The sequence below is a fragment of the Channa argus genome, chromosome 6 (assembly GCF_033026475.1).
Source record: "Channa argus isolate prfri chromosome 6, Channa argus male v1.0, whole genome shotgun sequence".
NCBI classification, from domain to species: domain Eukaryota; kingdom Metazoa; phylum Chordata; class Actinopteri; order Anabantiformes; family Channidae; genus Channa; species Channa argus.
Genome location: NC_090202.1, coordinates 12,461,311 through 12,478,108, shown reverse-complemented (window position 1 = coordinate 12,478,108; position 16,798 = coordinate 12,461,311). Strand labels below are relative to the sequence as shown.

General features: G+C 39.8%; 1 protein-coding gene across 7 annotated transcripts in view; it reads right to left on the bottom strand.

Annotated features, from left to right (window-relative positions):
* zgc:172282 (leucine-rich repeat and fibronectin type III domain-containing protein 1-like protein) overlaps positions 1-16,798 on the bottom strand; it is a 157,986-nt gene that overhangs the window by 69,058 nt on the left and 72,130 nt on the right. For all 7 annotated transcript variants that reach the window (XM_067508339.1, XM_067508340.1, XM_067508342.1 and 4 more), the window contains 6 exons: positions 4,241-4,457; positions 3,301-3,452; positions 2,871-3,124; positions 2,498-2,741; positions 2,203-2,360; positions 760-1,140 (listed from right to left, as the gene is read on the bottom strand). In XM_067508339.1, the coding sequence (XP_067364440.1) occupies positions 760-1,140; positions 2,203-2,360; positions 2,498-2,741; positions 2,871-3,124; positions 3,301-3,452; positions 4,241-4,433 (1,382 nt within the window). In that variant the 5' untranslated portion in view covers positions 4,434-4,457. The remainder of the gene's footprint in view (positions 1-759; positions 1,141-2,202; positions 2,361-2,497; positions 2,742-2,870; positions 3,125-3,300; positions 3,453-4,240; positions 4,458-16,798) is intronic.

Here is a 16,798-nt window from a genome sequence, read left to right as displayed (position 1 = left end):
TTAAATGAGGCTCATTTCAATGATAACATTATTAGAATTCTATGCCTGTAATCAAACCACTATCAAGAAGAATTTCCATAATGCTGTACCATGCCATGTTCTTTCCATCCATTTAAATTCTATAGACATTCATTCTCCCCTTATTTAGACATGTGAGGACAGTTTGTTGCAGGTGTGGCACCATGATGTGCACACAAATCAGAAATCATACCTGTTTTTTTTCAGTAATTTGTTAAATGAGACACTTTCTGTTTCTACCTTAAATCTTTTACCACTAAAGGTTGCAGAGGTTTGGCAGTAACCATAGTGAAAGTATCAGTTAGATTAATATCTGACAAAACAATGACAGTGTCTACTGTATTAAGTCTTAATCAAACTAAACGCCATAAAACATATTATCAAATGTAGGCCGTTAAAAGTACACAGGAAAATGCACAGCACAAGCAGCTACAGTCCACACATTTGGCCCAGGCTTTCCTCCATGAATAGTTCTGTTCCACTACAGATGTCTTTATCATTTCAGTTGATTATGCTTTTACGACTGGATGACTGGCTAATCTCTCCTTGTATCATCTATCATCTGCTCTCAACCTCACAACGGGAGCTGATGTCTGTAGAATAATTAACACACATCCACACTTGCAACCACAGTCATATGAACACACACAGGAATATCAACCCCATTAAATATTGTATTATGGACAGAAAATTGAAACATGCAGAGGGATAGATAATGTGACAGCATAGATGAAGACAGACCTGTAAACCAGTGTGTCATCCCCAGAACTGTTGTACTGAACCTGGAACATTCTGACTCCAGAGATCGGTGTTTGACTGCTCCATCTAATGAGGGCAGAGTTTCCTGTCAGTTCCACCAAAGAGACCCTCCGATCGATCCCCCTTGTCTCATTGTTTGGCAGTGCAACCTTAGAGGAGGTTAGGATGTCAGAGGGGGCAGGTTCAGATGACTGGTCCCGACTACGGCTTGTACTGTTCGCCAGATGGGGCATTGCCGTGACAACTAGCTCCACCCTTCCTGTGGATTCACCTGCTGCATTGGAGGCAATGCAGGTGAAGTTTCCCAAATCCTTCAGAGATGTTACATTGATTTCCAGGCTTCCGTTAGGGAAAACTAAAGTTCTGAAACAAATGGAAATAAATGAATCAGTTCAAACAAACAATTAATATATTACTGAAATGATTCGTAAATACTGAATAACATCTGCTGGTAACTATTCTATTTGTGTTGAACTGCAACTTGGATTTAGAGCTGCAGTTATAGGACAAGTAACTCTCCATTTATTCATATGCAACTTACTATTTCAAGAGGAACTTCCCTTCTGTTTCACACCAAGCATTTGTGTAAACTCCCCTGCTTTGTCACCCAAACAAGAGCCAATTTACAATCAGTGTTCTCCTTATCAACCCATTACCTCACGCCTGCACTTTGCTGGTTCAGCACCTGATGCTGAAGCCAAGTTCCCCCACTAACATCCATTTAAACTAAAATATACAATAACTTATATTGTGACATACTGCAATGAGTTCCAAGCTAATGAGTTAGTTAGCTTTCAGTACCTAAAATGGTACTTGTTAAAAATACAAAACTGATTAATATTCCAAAACCAGCCTTTTCTGATCAAAATATATGCAAACTGATAAACACAATCAAAGGGAAAGAATTAAAGGGTTTTTGACTTTGTTTTAATATTCTCAATGGTTTTATATCTGATGGTGTAGGCCTTTGTGATACATCCAAACCCACATATCTGACAAGTGTGCCAACAAGGTTAAGAGATGGAAATGAGAGAAAGGTGTCATGGGTGAGGAGATTCAAATTTTGACCTGAAAAAACAACCTTCTAATCCTGTTTCAGGCCCACGCGAGTCATGTGCCTACGCCCTACTACTACAGCCAAAACAACAATCATGTCAGACACACACTGTCTTTATGACTTAGGTGCACATTGGATCATAGCACTGAGCTAGAGCTGTACAGGATGCAGTATTTAAATAACCCCTCACATGCATCTGCCAACTGGGTTGCCAGGGTTCTGACACTTTTAAATATGTAACAGTACTTTCAGTGGATGTATCCCATTGCAATTGCAACTTTTTAATTTCAAAAGACTGTACAGTCTATAGGCCTAGGTACAAATTAGGTTAGTGTACATCAAATTGGAGTGTAGGAGCTAATTAATACCTGGAGCCATTAGATATGAGTCGCCCTTCTGGGCTGATCCAGTGGACTTCAGGTTCTGGGTCACCATTTGCTTTGCACTTTAGGCTGGCAGGGTGGCCCTCCATAGCCACGGTGAGAGGTGACTTACGTGTCAGAACTGGTGGATCACAAATAAACTCCTGAAGGGCACAACAGATAAGGTCAAATTAGGTCTGTGATAAATTAGTTTCATTATTAAAACCGTGTCATGGAACCAAAGTTATTTGACAACGTCTTTATTAGTTTTCTCCCTGACATAAATGAAAGATGAAAACACCTCTTCCGGTATTGTCCAGAAATACTTGGCGCTGAGGTCCGGGGGAGAGGCGCATGTCTCCAGGTCGTCTTCTCTCGTTAGTCTCCTCAGCCACAGAAGTTCACAGTTACAGTGAAGAGGATTGCCACCAAAACTCAACACCAGAGACGAAAGGGGAGACCCTTTGGATTTGGCATAAACTGGGATTCTCAAGAACAGTGGGTCTGGGGGAATTTTTTTCAGCTTGTTAGAAGTCATGTCTAGCCTGTGAAAAGACAGGGAAAGAGGAGAACGTCAGGTGATGAGACGAGGGGGAAACAGGACTATTTAACAAACTTATTAAGACCATCCTACACACAGATTCTACCATCCTTTACTCCATTGTTCCATTTACCTAGCAAGTTTATGTAGGTTTGTGAATACCCCGTGTGGGACATTTTCTATGAGGTTATGATCCATGTTTAGAGTGTTAACGTTGGTTAGACGCCCAATCGTTTCCCAGGGCACCTCTGCAAGGTTGTTGTAACTTAGGTCTAGATCCTCCAGTGTGGACAGGAAGTCATCAAAAGCATGAGGAGATATGGAGTGGAGCTGATTGTTGGCCAGGATCAGGTGACGAAGGTTGGTCAGGCCTTTGAAATGATCATCCTAGTTGGTGAAACAGTGAAAATGATGTGAGAATATTGACCAGTCCAACTTTAGATGTCTGGCTTTTAGGATCTGAGGTTTTTTTTTATTATAGTTCTCCAGTCATCTATCCAGCTAATCACTTCATTCCTATTCACCATCATTAATCTATCCAGTGACCCATCCATCAAGCTTACCTTGATCACAGTTAATCTATTAGAGTCTAGGTGGAGTGCTCTCAGTCGTCGCAGGTCACTGAAAGCTGAGGGGAGGATCTGACTGATGGTGTTTCTGGACAGGGTCAGGTGTAGCAGGCCGGTCATGTTTGCAAAGTCCTTTTTTCGCACAGCTATAGGAGAACAGAATAAAGACAAGGACGGATCACATCAACTAAGTCACGTACAGCCAGATTTGTTTTACTATATAACATTCAGACCCTTGACCCCAGGATACCAAATACTGTATGCTTTTTATCTCTGTAAAATAAAATACTCTAAGGACCTCTATTGACAGCAGAGGGAATCTGGTATTGCCCAACATGTTATGAATCTTTAAATGTGCACAGTGCAGTAGTAAACTAAGATTACTTTAGACGTAAATAACTACAGCTCTATAATATTGTCACCAATGCATCAAAATTACCTTTCCGGACCCCATGAAGGCAGTGGGTCTTTAGCTTTTGTCTTTTGTTTTAGTGAACTATAGAATAGGATTCATTTTTAGTCAAGCCTGAGAAGATTAGGTGGCTGCCTTTGGTGGGAGCTATTAGGAATTGAGATTAAAATAAAAAAGGATAAAGCAACACTTCAGTTCTTAAAAATAAGTATGTTTCAAAGTCTAAAAAAGAACTCTTTAAGAAGGGGGAGGTGACTCATGATGGATATTTGCTACACTCAACCACAAAACAAAAAAATATGAATATCAATAAAAAAATAAGGTACACACAGTATGCTGCAGAACAAACAACCAGTCATTTTGTTAAGTAAACAACCAGTCTATGCATACCCACCGGGCGACAAACAAGGGAGTGAAATAAATGGAGTACTTTGTGACTAACACACTGCTTCCAATGAATCAGTTAAATTACATCGATGTGTTCAAATGAATGGATACAGAACAGACTGGCAGGTTTGTTACCCGTGATGAAGTTCTCTTGAAGCCGAAGCTCCACAGTGCGTCGGTCAATGGCAGCAGGAACAAACAGCAAACCGGTTTTGGAGCAGAGGATAGCGAGCGATGGAGAAAGGCTTTGGCACATACAGCGTTTCGGACACGGCTGTCCTCTGCATGCTGCTGCCAGCAACAGCACAGAAAACCACAGCCGTTCCATTATGCTCCACTGGGAACAGGGCAACTGGAAGACAGAAAGAAAGGAGCAAAGAATTAAAGTGGATACAATAATCGTGTGTCGAAATAAAAGGCTAAATGCCATTATTTTATTAGAAGGTGGCAAACCTTAGTAATTCTCTGACCTCCAGAGAATTCATTATAAATGTTCTTACCATGTTCCATCTAGATTATTGTAGTTTCCTCTCTATCTGTCTTGGTAAAAGATCTCTGGAGGATTTAGAAATGTTCTAGAATGAGGCCGCTAAGCTTCACAGTTCACAGAGAGTGAACATTCAACACTGATCCTGATCCACTGGCTTCTAATAAAATTCAGGATGCAATTCAAGATTCTTGCAATCATTTCCAGGTTCCTATATGATCAGGCACCTGAGTGCATTAGAGATCTTATTTTAAAACTTACAAGTTGTTCCTCACTCTAGACTCTAAAGTAAAATAAACTTTTGAGCGTGTGCCCGCTAAACTCTCCTAGTGGAATTTTTTTTTTTAAAACTGCTCAAGACCCATATGCACTGTGTAGACCCTTTGTAGAGTACTGACTGATCATATCATTTTAAAAATATATATTATTTACAGTATACATAAATATATTTTATTTTCTGTTTGCACTTGTGTTTTTGTTCATTATCTTTATTAATTTTAATGTTTAGCACTTTGTGCCAGTTGATCTAGATAGTTGCTATACAAATAAAAGTTCCTGCTGACTGGATTCCAAAAATGGACCATGTTTATACAAACATACTTAGAGCTTACACCCCGAGCCCCCCCTCCCCTATCTGGGACAGTAAAACCATCTCTTTTCTCATAACCAACCACTCACTGCTCATCTAATGTGTGAAGCCATTAATGAAGAAGATTAAAGTGTGACAGGTGGGGACTGACTCCACACTTCAAGACAGGTTTCAACACACAGACTGGAGTATGTTTGACTCACATACGGTCTCATACGGACAGTAACATCTACAGTATACCTTCTCTGTGCTGAACTATATCAACGCCACTACTGACAGTGTCACAAGACAGAAACAGATCACCATGCAACCTAATCAGAAGCCATGAATGAACGAGGAGGTGCGGCTCCCGCTGAAGGCTCGTGACACTGCCTTCACATCAGGTGATGCAAAGGCCTACGGTAAATCCAAAGCAAACTTGAGGAGAGGCATCAAAAGGGCCAAGCACTGCTACAAGCTGAAGGCAGATGAGCACTTCTCTAACTCTGACCCCTGGCATATCTGGCAGAGCATCTAGGCCCTTATCGTCTACACGCCCAGCAATTCTATCATGACAGCTCCTTCCTCTATGAGCTAAATCACTTCGACTGGGACAACAAGGAGAAAACAACCAAGACCAACCAAGACCACTCAGACCACCAGCCCCCCACACTCACCTCCACAGATGTCTATGCTGCACTGAGAAGGATCAACGCATGCAAGGCCCTGGACACATGCTCAGGGGATGTGCTGAGGTTTTTACAGACATTTTCAACCTGTTTCTCACCCAAGCAGCTGTGCCTTCATGCTTAGGATCCACCTCCATTGTACCACTGCCAAAACCCTCCTCCCCGAAGTGCCTGAACGACTACCCTGTAGCACTCACCCCCATTGTTATGAAGTGCTTTGAGCGACTAGTCCTGGCACACCTGAAGGACAGCCGGCCACCCACACTGGACCCCCACCAATATCTATACTGCAGTAACAGTAACATAGAGGACAATAACCTCCTCCTTAACTCCACCAAGACTAAGGAGCTCATTGTACACTTTAAAATGGAGACTGGAGGCACTCATGACCCCATCGACATGGCTGTTATATGTGTCGCTAGCTTCAAGTATCTAGGGACCCACGCTCAGAGGTCCTGTCCTGGACAACTAACAGCTCCAGCTTTGTCAAGAAGATCACCAGCACTGCACTGGGTGGTAAAAACTGGCTAATACATTACTGGGACTCCACTTCCAGCCATTGAGGACGTCCTGAGGAAACGCTGCTTGTGCCTAGCCTGCAGCATTCTCAAGGACTCCTCTCACCCTTCCATACACTGTTTAACCTCCTGCCCTCTTAGAGGTGCTTCAGGAGCCTCCGGACTAAAACATATGTATATTTTGATCATTGTACTCCATCTGTATATTTTGTCCATAGTACCTCCATCTGTATATTTTTTATCCATAGTACTTCCAACTGTATATTATGCCCATAGTACTACCAAATGTACATTATGTCGATATTAGTGGCTATTTACTGTATAGACTGTGTATTTTGCAATGCTTATTGTACTTCTCCTTAGATACTAAACTGCATCCCATTGACTTGTATTTGTACATGTGTAACGACAATAAAGTTGAATGTATCTAATTTTGGATTTCTGTGGTGCATCTAGTTTTGAGATTGTCCTCCTGCAAAATTTGAAGTTGTTTATTCAACATACCATGAGGTGACATGTAGCAGCTGCAGTGAATGCTGTCACCTTGTATTTATGGTTCATTGCATCAGAGCTGTGAATAACATCACACCTGAGTTGACCGTGTTCCACCCAAGTTACCGCAACAATACCAGTTCTAGAACCTTGTTTTTAGCAAGAGCTGTATATATTATGTTTTGTCCATACAAACAAGTGTTCGCAGACCAGTAATTACTTCAACTTTATTTCCCAAAGAAGTTGTTTGTTGCTCCCCTGTTACACGAATCAATGAATTACTTGTTGACATAGCATCTGCACATACATGGATGAACATCTATGAACCAAAATCTGTTTTGATATCAGACTATTAAATGGCACTGTTCATTACATTGTAGCCAAAATAGTGCCAGTTTTACACTATTAGGCTCTAAACACTGAAATACATGAGATTTAAAATGTGCAAATACAGCAGTTTGGTTAGGGTTGGGCACAGAAACATCAGGGGTACAGTAGGTGAGGTTAGAGTAACTAAATAGAGATGTTTGATTTAGTAAAAAAATCTGTCTTGTAGTGTGTCTTAAAAATAAACATCAATATTCAAGATATCAACATTAACAGTTGTCTCGCACTGGACTCAAATCCTGGTGTCCTGTTTGCAAGTTCTTGGTTTTGGGAAGCATCCATCAACCCAACCTGCCTTCTGACAATGTCTGAAAGCTCTAATTAGTATGCCATGGTGCCTTGTTAACTACTTCCACTGCATGTCGCCAAGCAGTAAGACATATGTCTTTTTTCACAGTTTTCATAGACAATACAAACAACATACACCCATATTTCACTGGGAGACAGTCGGCCACAAAACAACAATGGACATGAATGTGGTTATGACTTATTTCTTAAGAAGCTGGGGTTGCTCAGGTTCATCTGATTTTGCAATTCAAAAACCCTGCTTTGATACGTGCTTACACTTAGTGAACCTGACATGAACCTTTAATTTTAAGTTAAAGGTTGGTCCATTTGAAATTTATGACTGTGAAACTTGTAAACTTGTAAATTCTGATGTCAAAGTATTATTGGCATGCACCCTTAGAAACAGAGAGGTTTCCAAAAAGAAGATTGGGGTGGGTGCAGGTGTCTACAAAGCAGAGGACTTTGCCTAAATCCAACTAAACCAATATGTAGTCCAGTCATATTTTAGCATTGTGTTACACTTTTTTTATCTCCACTGGAAGAGATGTTATCCATCTTTTTTGCACCTGGTGCCAAAAGTTGTGGAATCCTGCCTCCCTACATTGGGGTACACTTTTAACAGCTCTTCTTGTATGAGAGGGTGGGAAGTAATGATCTGTTTGGACTTCTTAGTTTCTCCATTATTTATGCATCTGCAGATTTTACTTTATATTTTCCAAATTAATTAATTTGTTTTGAGAAAGAAAATATGTTTTGCAGAGCAGGATATCTTCAAATGACATGTTTTGTCTGAGAAACAGTCCAAAACACACATATACTGCATTTAGTTTACAAATGAGGACACAGGTAATCACAGGTTTCAATTTACTACCAGTCAATTTTGAATTCTTTCATCTGATCTCTGTAGAGCCCATTCAATATTCACTTTATCACCTGACCTGTGGTCATCAAATCTTACATAGCACACCCAGAAGACAGGATGACGATAAGACTGGATTTAATAAACAAACAAACCTGCGGATTCGAATTTATTAAGAGACAGAATATCACCATATTTACAGTAAGGTTGCGATCAGCACAATTTGAAATCATGTTTATGTCTGTGGTAAAACAATGCAGGCTGACATTACTGGGGGTCAGCCACTAACTGACCTAGAATTAAACTATGCAACAATGTCTGGACCAATTTCCACTTTAGAACGATACAGACACAACTCACAATCCATGGTGTGAACGTGTGTACCTGTGTGCAGCCGTATATTAGACTGCCCAGTTTGACTACCAGCCTAATCAATAGCAGTAAACCTTTATACAGTGGGGGGCTGTATTACCTATCCACCCTACATTTCCTTCTGTATTATCCACTAGAGTGAGTCTGCCAAAGGTATACAAACAAACAAATGAAAGTGCGTGTAATCTCATGAGTCTGCTAACAATAGATATACTGTAATTTGATACTTTATGTTCTCCTTCCTCCCACAATGTGAGACGCAGAGCAGAAACAATGATTAGCTATAACTTATACACACAGACACTTCAGATCTATCAGGCTTTCCATTTTTCTACCTCTCAGTGCCATTCAATATAATTTTCCCCATTACTCTTGATTATTCCCCCTGCTTTACCTCCCCATTCGATTCCCCTCAGACTGCATTCCATTCACCTGTTGTTTTCTCAATCATCCCCGTGCTCATATTCTCTCCTCGTGCTTCGCACTCCATAACCCCTATATTTAGATCCATGTGAATACATCTCATGCTATGCAAACACTGTAATGTAATTTGCTCTCAATTTCTCAGTTTTATTGCTATTTATATCACTTGCTCCCTGTCCTCCATGGGCCTCTATCATTTGCTCTAGCTGTCCATCATTTTCTGTGTCTAATGTATTTTCTTTCACCCCAAAATCACCGTGCTCCTGTCTGCCACCCTACCTGCGTCTCGGCTCACCACCCCCTTTTTCGCCTCTTAAACCTTTGTTTATAAAGTATTTTTCTAGTAATCATTTATGTCCCAGCCTCCCCCCCCCCCCCCCCCCCCCCTCCCCTTCCTCAGCCTTTCCTCTTTTACGCTGGCTTCATATTTTGTCCCCATCATCCATCCCTCACCTAATCTTGCTAACTTTTACGACAGCTTTATTGAAATGTAACTTTAATGCGTTTACGTTGGTACCAACTGTGATTTTAAATGCACTCTCCCTTCACTTACTACACCCACTCATCCAGCCTGCATGTGTACATTATGAGTCTACAGTATTGTTGTTCGATTTTAAACATTTAGACACACCTCATTCGGTTCTCCCACGCATCCAGATGTTTTTTTGAGGATGTTTATTATGGACGCATGGGATTTCAATGTAATTCAATGTGGATGACAGTGATCAGTCACCCACCATTACTTACTGCTGTGCCTGTTCAGCTACAAAAACTTAAGAGCAAAAAAAAATAAAACAGATCTAAGCTTTCTGGTCTTGTTAACAGTAAACTGGACAATTACAGTTGTTGCCAATGATTTGACGACAATGCTGTTTACAGCAATCCTGTAATGCTGTTTAAATGCAAACATTGCTACAGGGGGGAGCTTGCTAGAGCTAGCCCACCTTAGTCAAGCACCATCTGTTTTGAGTCAGTCATGATACTGACTGCTTGTTCTATATTGCTGAAAAACATATGACTCAATAGATTTTTCATGTGGCACAATCTTGCCTCTAACCTACTGTCCAGGCTAACCACAAATTGAATGGCATGTTTTATAGTGAAATATTCCAGCACATGGAACAGGAGATGGTCATAAATATTTACAATCTTCCTGCGGTATAGTCAGCCTGTCCTTTCTTCTCATTTGGATTCAAAAACTACATTTTCAATTTTCAACGTATCTTATTTCGACCACTTCAGAATGTCCCACGGGGGCAGGTTTCTCATACCACACTTGCAAATCCAATGCATTGCCCAGCACCTTTATGTCCCATTTCAGTGGACAGAATTAAATATTATTGAATGGTGCTCAAAGCTTGTTCTTCTGAGAGGAATTGAGCTTTTTCTTTTTTCTTTTTCTTTTTTTTTTTTGCTTTTGCCTATGGAGAACTACAAAAAATAGCTTTAATAGTAGTCAAGCAAAACTAACAATGTGATGACACCACCTTGATGCTTTGGAAATCATTTTGATCACCAAACAAGTAATTTATTGATAAAATAATCAGCACATTATTAGATAATAAGAATAATCAGTTCTAGCCTTGGTCTTCATTTGGTCTTAAGCACAATTGATTGTGAACTAGACTTTTATATAGTTGTGGAACTCCTGTCAGCTAAATGCAGGTTAATGTAAATTTGCAAACATGTCCATCAGCTGTGGGTGTTCCATATTTTACCAAAAGCAAAACAATGTGTCACATTATATTTAATAAGAACTTACACCGTGGCAAATCCTTTATGCGATTTATGTTAAAAATACAACTAACAGTGTCTCCATGTGTAACCAAATGGAAACCACATAGGGTGGAGGGAAGAATACCAGTAGAAATAGGGTGCAGGGCTCATAGTAAGCAGGCAGCACTGCTTCCTTACTATCAATGTCACCAAAGTAAACAGTCAGTTCAGTAAGTATATAAAACCACGATTTATAGAACCAACATATACAAAAGTGACTCCAGGGGTTGAAATCTGAAATCATGCTGCATTTACGCATGTTCCTGATTTCAATTTTATCACAAACAATGCCCAGTGACTCAGTCTAGACAAAAAAACTGAGCAGAACCGTTAAATTTAGAGGGTAAATCAGAGCACACGTTGCATTTGATCACAAAATGCCAGACTGCCACCATCCATGAACAGCGGAAGCATCACTGAACACATATTCGTATCTTATTCCTAGACACATGGCATTTCATTGTGCTAAATGTCACATCATTAAAATTTAGTATAATGTTTCTTTATGTCTGTAAGTCAGAGCTAACAGACAAAACGCATCAAGCATGATTTGGCTGTAATTACACTGGATAGGTCTGTATTGATATCCATTTTCCAGAAGTGACTGTAAAAGCCATGAGAACAACATTGGGGGTGTCTCTAGCAATGACAAATGTTTATGTTTTTATGTTTTTGCAAAGTAAGGCACAAACACACACTGACAGTCTCTTTGTTTTGCTTGACAGTATGATCTCCGCTTTGCATTTGTGAATCAATCAGCTGCTCCCAGGCATAGTATTTTTCAATGTGTTTGGGGCAGATATTGTAGCCGACTGGAATGCTACGATGCTAAGTGTTCTGAAAATGTTGGGATTTGAATGTTGGCTTTGCCACAGAATGTGCATTAGCTAGTGTGAAACTAAACCCTTCAAACACAGTTATAGGTACCATTGCTGTGGAGAAAACAGCAATAGAGTTAAAAGTCTGTTGCTTCAGTAATACTTTGGAGTTCTGAAGAAAGCAGTAATTAACAACACATGCCTTAAAAAGCACCACACACATACAGGTTATAAAAGGAAAAAGAAAAAAGTTTTCTTTACGGGCCATGTTGACCCTACCTGACAACATTAAACACTATCCCTCTAGCTCTTTTCTCACTGCATTTTTCTTCACCATTTCACACCCATAAATATTATATTATTACATGTGCTTATTGTACATCTAAAAGGCTGCAATATTAGTGTTAAAAGATGTGATCAAAATATCCTAAAGCCAGGTAAACCCTTTTTATTTTATTGCATAAAATGCCTGTATAACATAATGTATCAAAAAACAACAAAATTGTTCATAGTGATTGTTCAAGTACTTCCGTAAAGAAGTAGAATTGAGCAAAGGGACGAACAAATCAGGACTTCTAAGAGTTAAACTAAGAGAACTTCAAAAAGGCAGAGTAATCTGAGGCAATTAGCTACACAAATCACCACACACATACACATATGCACACATATTAAAGAGATGGAGAAAGATGAAGAGTTGGAGAATAAATGATCACAGAAAACGGCACAATCCAGAAGATGCAGAGTATGTCAGCAGGAAGGGGGGAAATATTAAACAAGCAACAGTCAATGCGGAAGAGTAACTGTGGGAATAACAAGAAAGAAAGAATAGATAAAGAAAGACAATTAACTAAAATGTGATTTGTTTAACGACATGATGAAATTCTCAAGATGTAAGCTTAACTTTATCTAATTCAAACTCTCCACAGAATTCATCTTAGAAAGTCTAGAAAGTTACATCTGTGGAAGACATTCTCAGTCATTGGGTGGCTTGACCCACATGCTCTGCCAACATTTCAGACTGATGGGATCATGGGAATCATTTTTCAAAATGGTATCTGAAATTTTAGAAATGAGTGCAGCTCCTCTCTCAAGGTTGCTGTGTTTGGCCTAACAAGATAAGGCATGATTGTAACCTCTGAGCAAGCAAATGCCACCTCATTCGCTCCATTAATTACCAGTTGGTGGATACCTTTGCAATGGCAGGCCTTATTGCCTCCATCCAAGTCCTCGCTACGTGACGTTATGTCTTCATGAGTTCCAACAGAATCTAATTTACTGTAAGGTTCTCTGGTGACTGGCAACCTCTGCTCTCACAATCAGCAAGGCTCACTCCTGAAGTATAGCAGCACTCTAGTTACATATATCATATCCTGTAAACTTAGACTGTACATGCAGGATGTGAAGACTTTTAAAATGGAACGCTGTAATACAATCCAACAATATAGCCCTAATGCCTGAGTATTTTTTAAAAATATCAATGTTTTCTTGCACAATGAATAAAACACAAGATGGCAAATGTTGAGTGAACCCATTACTGTGCATGCACCCTTTTACTGAAGGTATGTGGATGACTGGATGCCAAATGTGTCTCTTTTGGTCACATTATTTCTAACTGCACTTGAAATCAGATCAAACTGCAAGTGATAATTACTTTTCCTCAAGTGTTATTTTTAGCCTACGTTTTAACTATATTTCGCCAACACAGCTGGGAAGTGCTTTTAAAAACCTGAAATTCATAACACTTAAGTTACAGTAGCGGCACATGACTTGCACTTAAAAATTAGCAAGCACAAAAATAATCTAATGTTGTTGCCACAAGCACAGATGGAAAGCACCTTTGCCTCAGTGGCAATTCAAATTTGTTTTTAGATCACCAAGGAGCTGCTTCTGCAAATCATAGGATTAAAACTTTCAACAATCAACTAATGTGATCTTTTAATTCAGTATTAGCAATTCATTTAGGTTTGTACATGTTTGTGTGTACATATTTATTTCTGGCCCCTCACATATGCTGTGACCATTCTGCCTTTCCCAGAGTACACTGCATTTGGCAATGGAGATGGATTACCCTGTCAGCGTCCTGGCAGAACCACTGCAGAGTGCCTAGTGTGTATAATTTACTAAAGCTGTGAAAAAGTATGAACATGTTCACATCTGTATGTGCATGTGCGCTCACTAAGGTCTTATCATAGTTGCCTCTTTAAATATGCACTGTGTGTGTGTGTGTGTGTGTGTGTGTGTGTGTGTGTGCGTGTTTGCGTTCCATCTATTTCTGCAGTGTACCCTAGCGTGAAAACTTAGTTATTAAAGACTTTGAAAGCATCATCTATCTGCCTCACACACGCACGCACACGCGCACAAAACACAGACACACATTTAAAGTTTGCTTGAATTAGATAGTCCGCGTGTGTGTTTAGGTAAGCACATGCTTGCGTGGTTGCGTGCATATACCCATGTGTGGTGGTTTAAACGTACGGGCTTGTGCTGCAGTCTAATCTTTGGATAATTTTGCAGTGATTCACAATAAAACAACTGTTTCTGCTTTCACAATAACAATGTCAACTGTCACTGAACCAAACCTCACCTCGTCTACTGCTGTCCCATTCTCCTCCTGTCACTTTCTTAGTAATTATATCTCATTATGTTCTGTTGCTTGAATGAATGGAAAGAAAAAAAGGCAAATAATAAGTGAGACTGAGACCAAAAACAAAAAAAACAAAAAAAAATAATAAAACAAAAAATCAATGCATGGAAAGGGATGAAAACAAGTAGATGGATGACAGGTGGAGACCATAGCAAGGCGAAGAAATGAAAATTTACAGTATAAAGCTAAAGCAAAAACAAAGTGCTCATACAGAATGGGGTATCTGTCAAAACCAGTGGTGAAAGCAAAGCTTTTATTGGCTGCAGAAAAACTTGGTGGGGGCTTGTAACATAGCAACAGCCAATGACACATGGATGGTAACAGTGAGGAGGTGGGAAGAGTGTGTGTGTTATGGCTGTGGGGGTGTAGTGAGAGTGTGTGTATGGGGGCTGTGAGAAAGTGCAAGATTGGTCTGGAGATCTCGCAAGTAATGAATCTGGAGTATTGCCGTCAGAGGGGGTGAATGTGGGGGAGAGAGTGAGAGAGATTCAGAAAGTGAGAAAGAAAGGATAAATAGTAACGGGGTAGTGGTCCACGGCTTATTTTTGTCCAAGATACACATTACATGCACGTTTAATCAAAGTGTCCTTGGATCATCATTCAAACAAACATACGGAGCTGCTTTTATTCACAAGTCTTCTGCCCAGGGATTTGTTTCATCATAGGCCCAGTGCGCACAGTTTTAATGAACTAAATACAACCGTTTGTCTAATTCCAACTTTCCTCAGCCCTCCTCCCTCCAAACTGTAACCAAACTGCCTCCAGAGTCCCTCATCACAAGGGTGAAAGCTTCTTTTGCTATCTCATCATGCCAAAGCTCAAAAAGAAAACCGGTAAGAAACGAGTGTGAGAAATGAAGCCTTGATAACAAATTTACTGAATAAAGTAAAACTGCGTGTTTCAGCAACCTTTCGATCACAGCAAAAACTGTTTCTATTGAAGCTATGCAGCAGCCAAGTGTGTGTGTGTGTGTGTGCTTTATATAATCACTTCATGGGAAATGAATCTGTTATAACACAGTTTAAAACAGCATGTGGTAGATTTTAGCACTGCCTAATTTATTCCACTATGGACGAATAATAAACAATGTAAGAACATCCAAACTGCAGTTTGCAGTTTTGCAATGCAAGATAACTACCAAGCATTGTTCTTGGATGACTGTTCTCCAATCCTTAAGAAATAATAATTTGACAAACCAATTCCATACCAAGGTCAGCGCACTCATCTTCTCTGGCATTTTCAACTATATCACCAGATCTTCACTGGCTAAAATTGCAAAAATGATCACTATGACAACTGCAAACTGATGAAAAAAGTGATGTGGCTCAAATGTAGATAAAGAAGAATCTAGGAGGTTGTTAAAGAGCTCCATAAAAGATGCAGAGCTGGTATTTCTGCAGTTTGAACACGCCTTTCACACATCAGCTTTTTGATTTGATGCTAATATAGAAACATTTATTGAAGCACACTTAAGTTGCTTGTTTTGCAAAGTATGTGATAACTAAAAGCTATTGATGTGAGATACTGTGAATATTTCTCACTCATGACATGAAGAAATATTTATGTTTGAAGTACTTTAGGTGGATTCTGTGTGGTACTGTGCGAGTGTCTAGACAGTGAAGTAGTTGAACTGTCTAAACTTCTCTGGGCTCCTGGAGAAACAAACACATAAAAATCTTTAAGACTGACAATCTGTTCCCCATTTAGATGTCAGACAGATGTCTTTTACCTGGAGGGCAAGGGGGTAAAAACCCCATGTACCTGCAAGGATCTGCCCTGCCAAAACGTCCTCAAACAAGAAACAAAATCCCTGTTGATTCCAGTAGCGTTGTTCTGTAGCTGACCCTGACCTTCCCATTTAGGAGAACAAGGGAAGAGACACTTTCTCTGTGGGGAGCAGTATTATAGCCTATGTGGTGTGCTGCTGACCTTCTAAAATCAATAGGAAAATGAGTGCTTTACAGTAGTTTATCTCCTTGCCAGGGCAGCAGAGTGCTCTGCTCTAACCTCAGAAACAGTGGTGTGATATATCATTCAGAGCCTGCGATGACCTTGTTCCAAATTATTTTTATTCATCTGTAAGTTATTTGACGTGATATGTCTTGCAGAAGTTTAGCAACATTAGCAGCAATTAAACCTTTTCAAAACTCAGTTTGCAATTTCAAAATTAAATAGCTAAGATTCTGGAAGGAAAATGTGTAATTGTTAAGGTAGGATGACTCTTTCTAAATCCAAGGTTTTAATTTGAACCCGAAGAAAGAAAAAATAATGACCCACTTCTCTCACATTACCTCTTTTCTTCAACCTTTTCTTGCCCTCTGCTTCCATATTCAGACTGACTGACTGTGTCACAACCACAGTGGCTCTGCTTC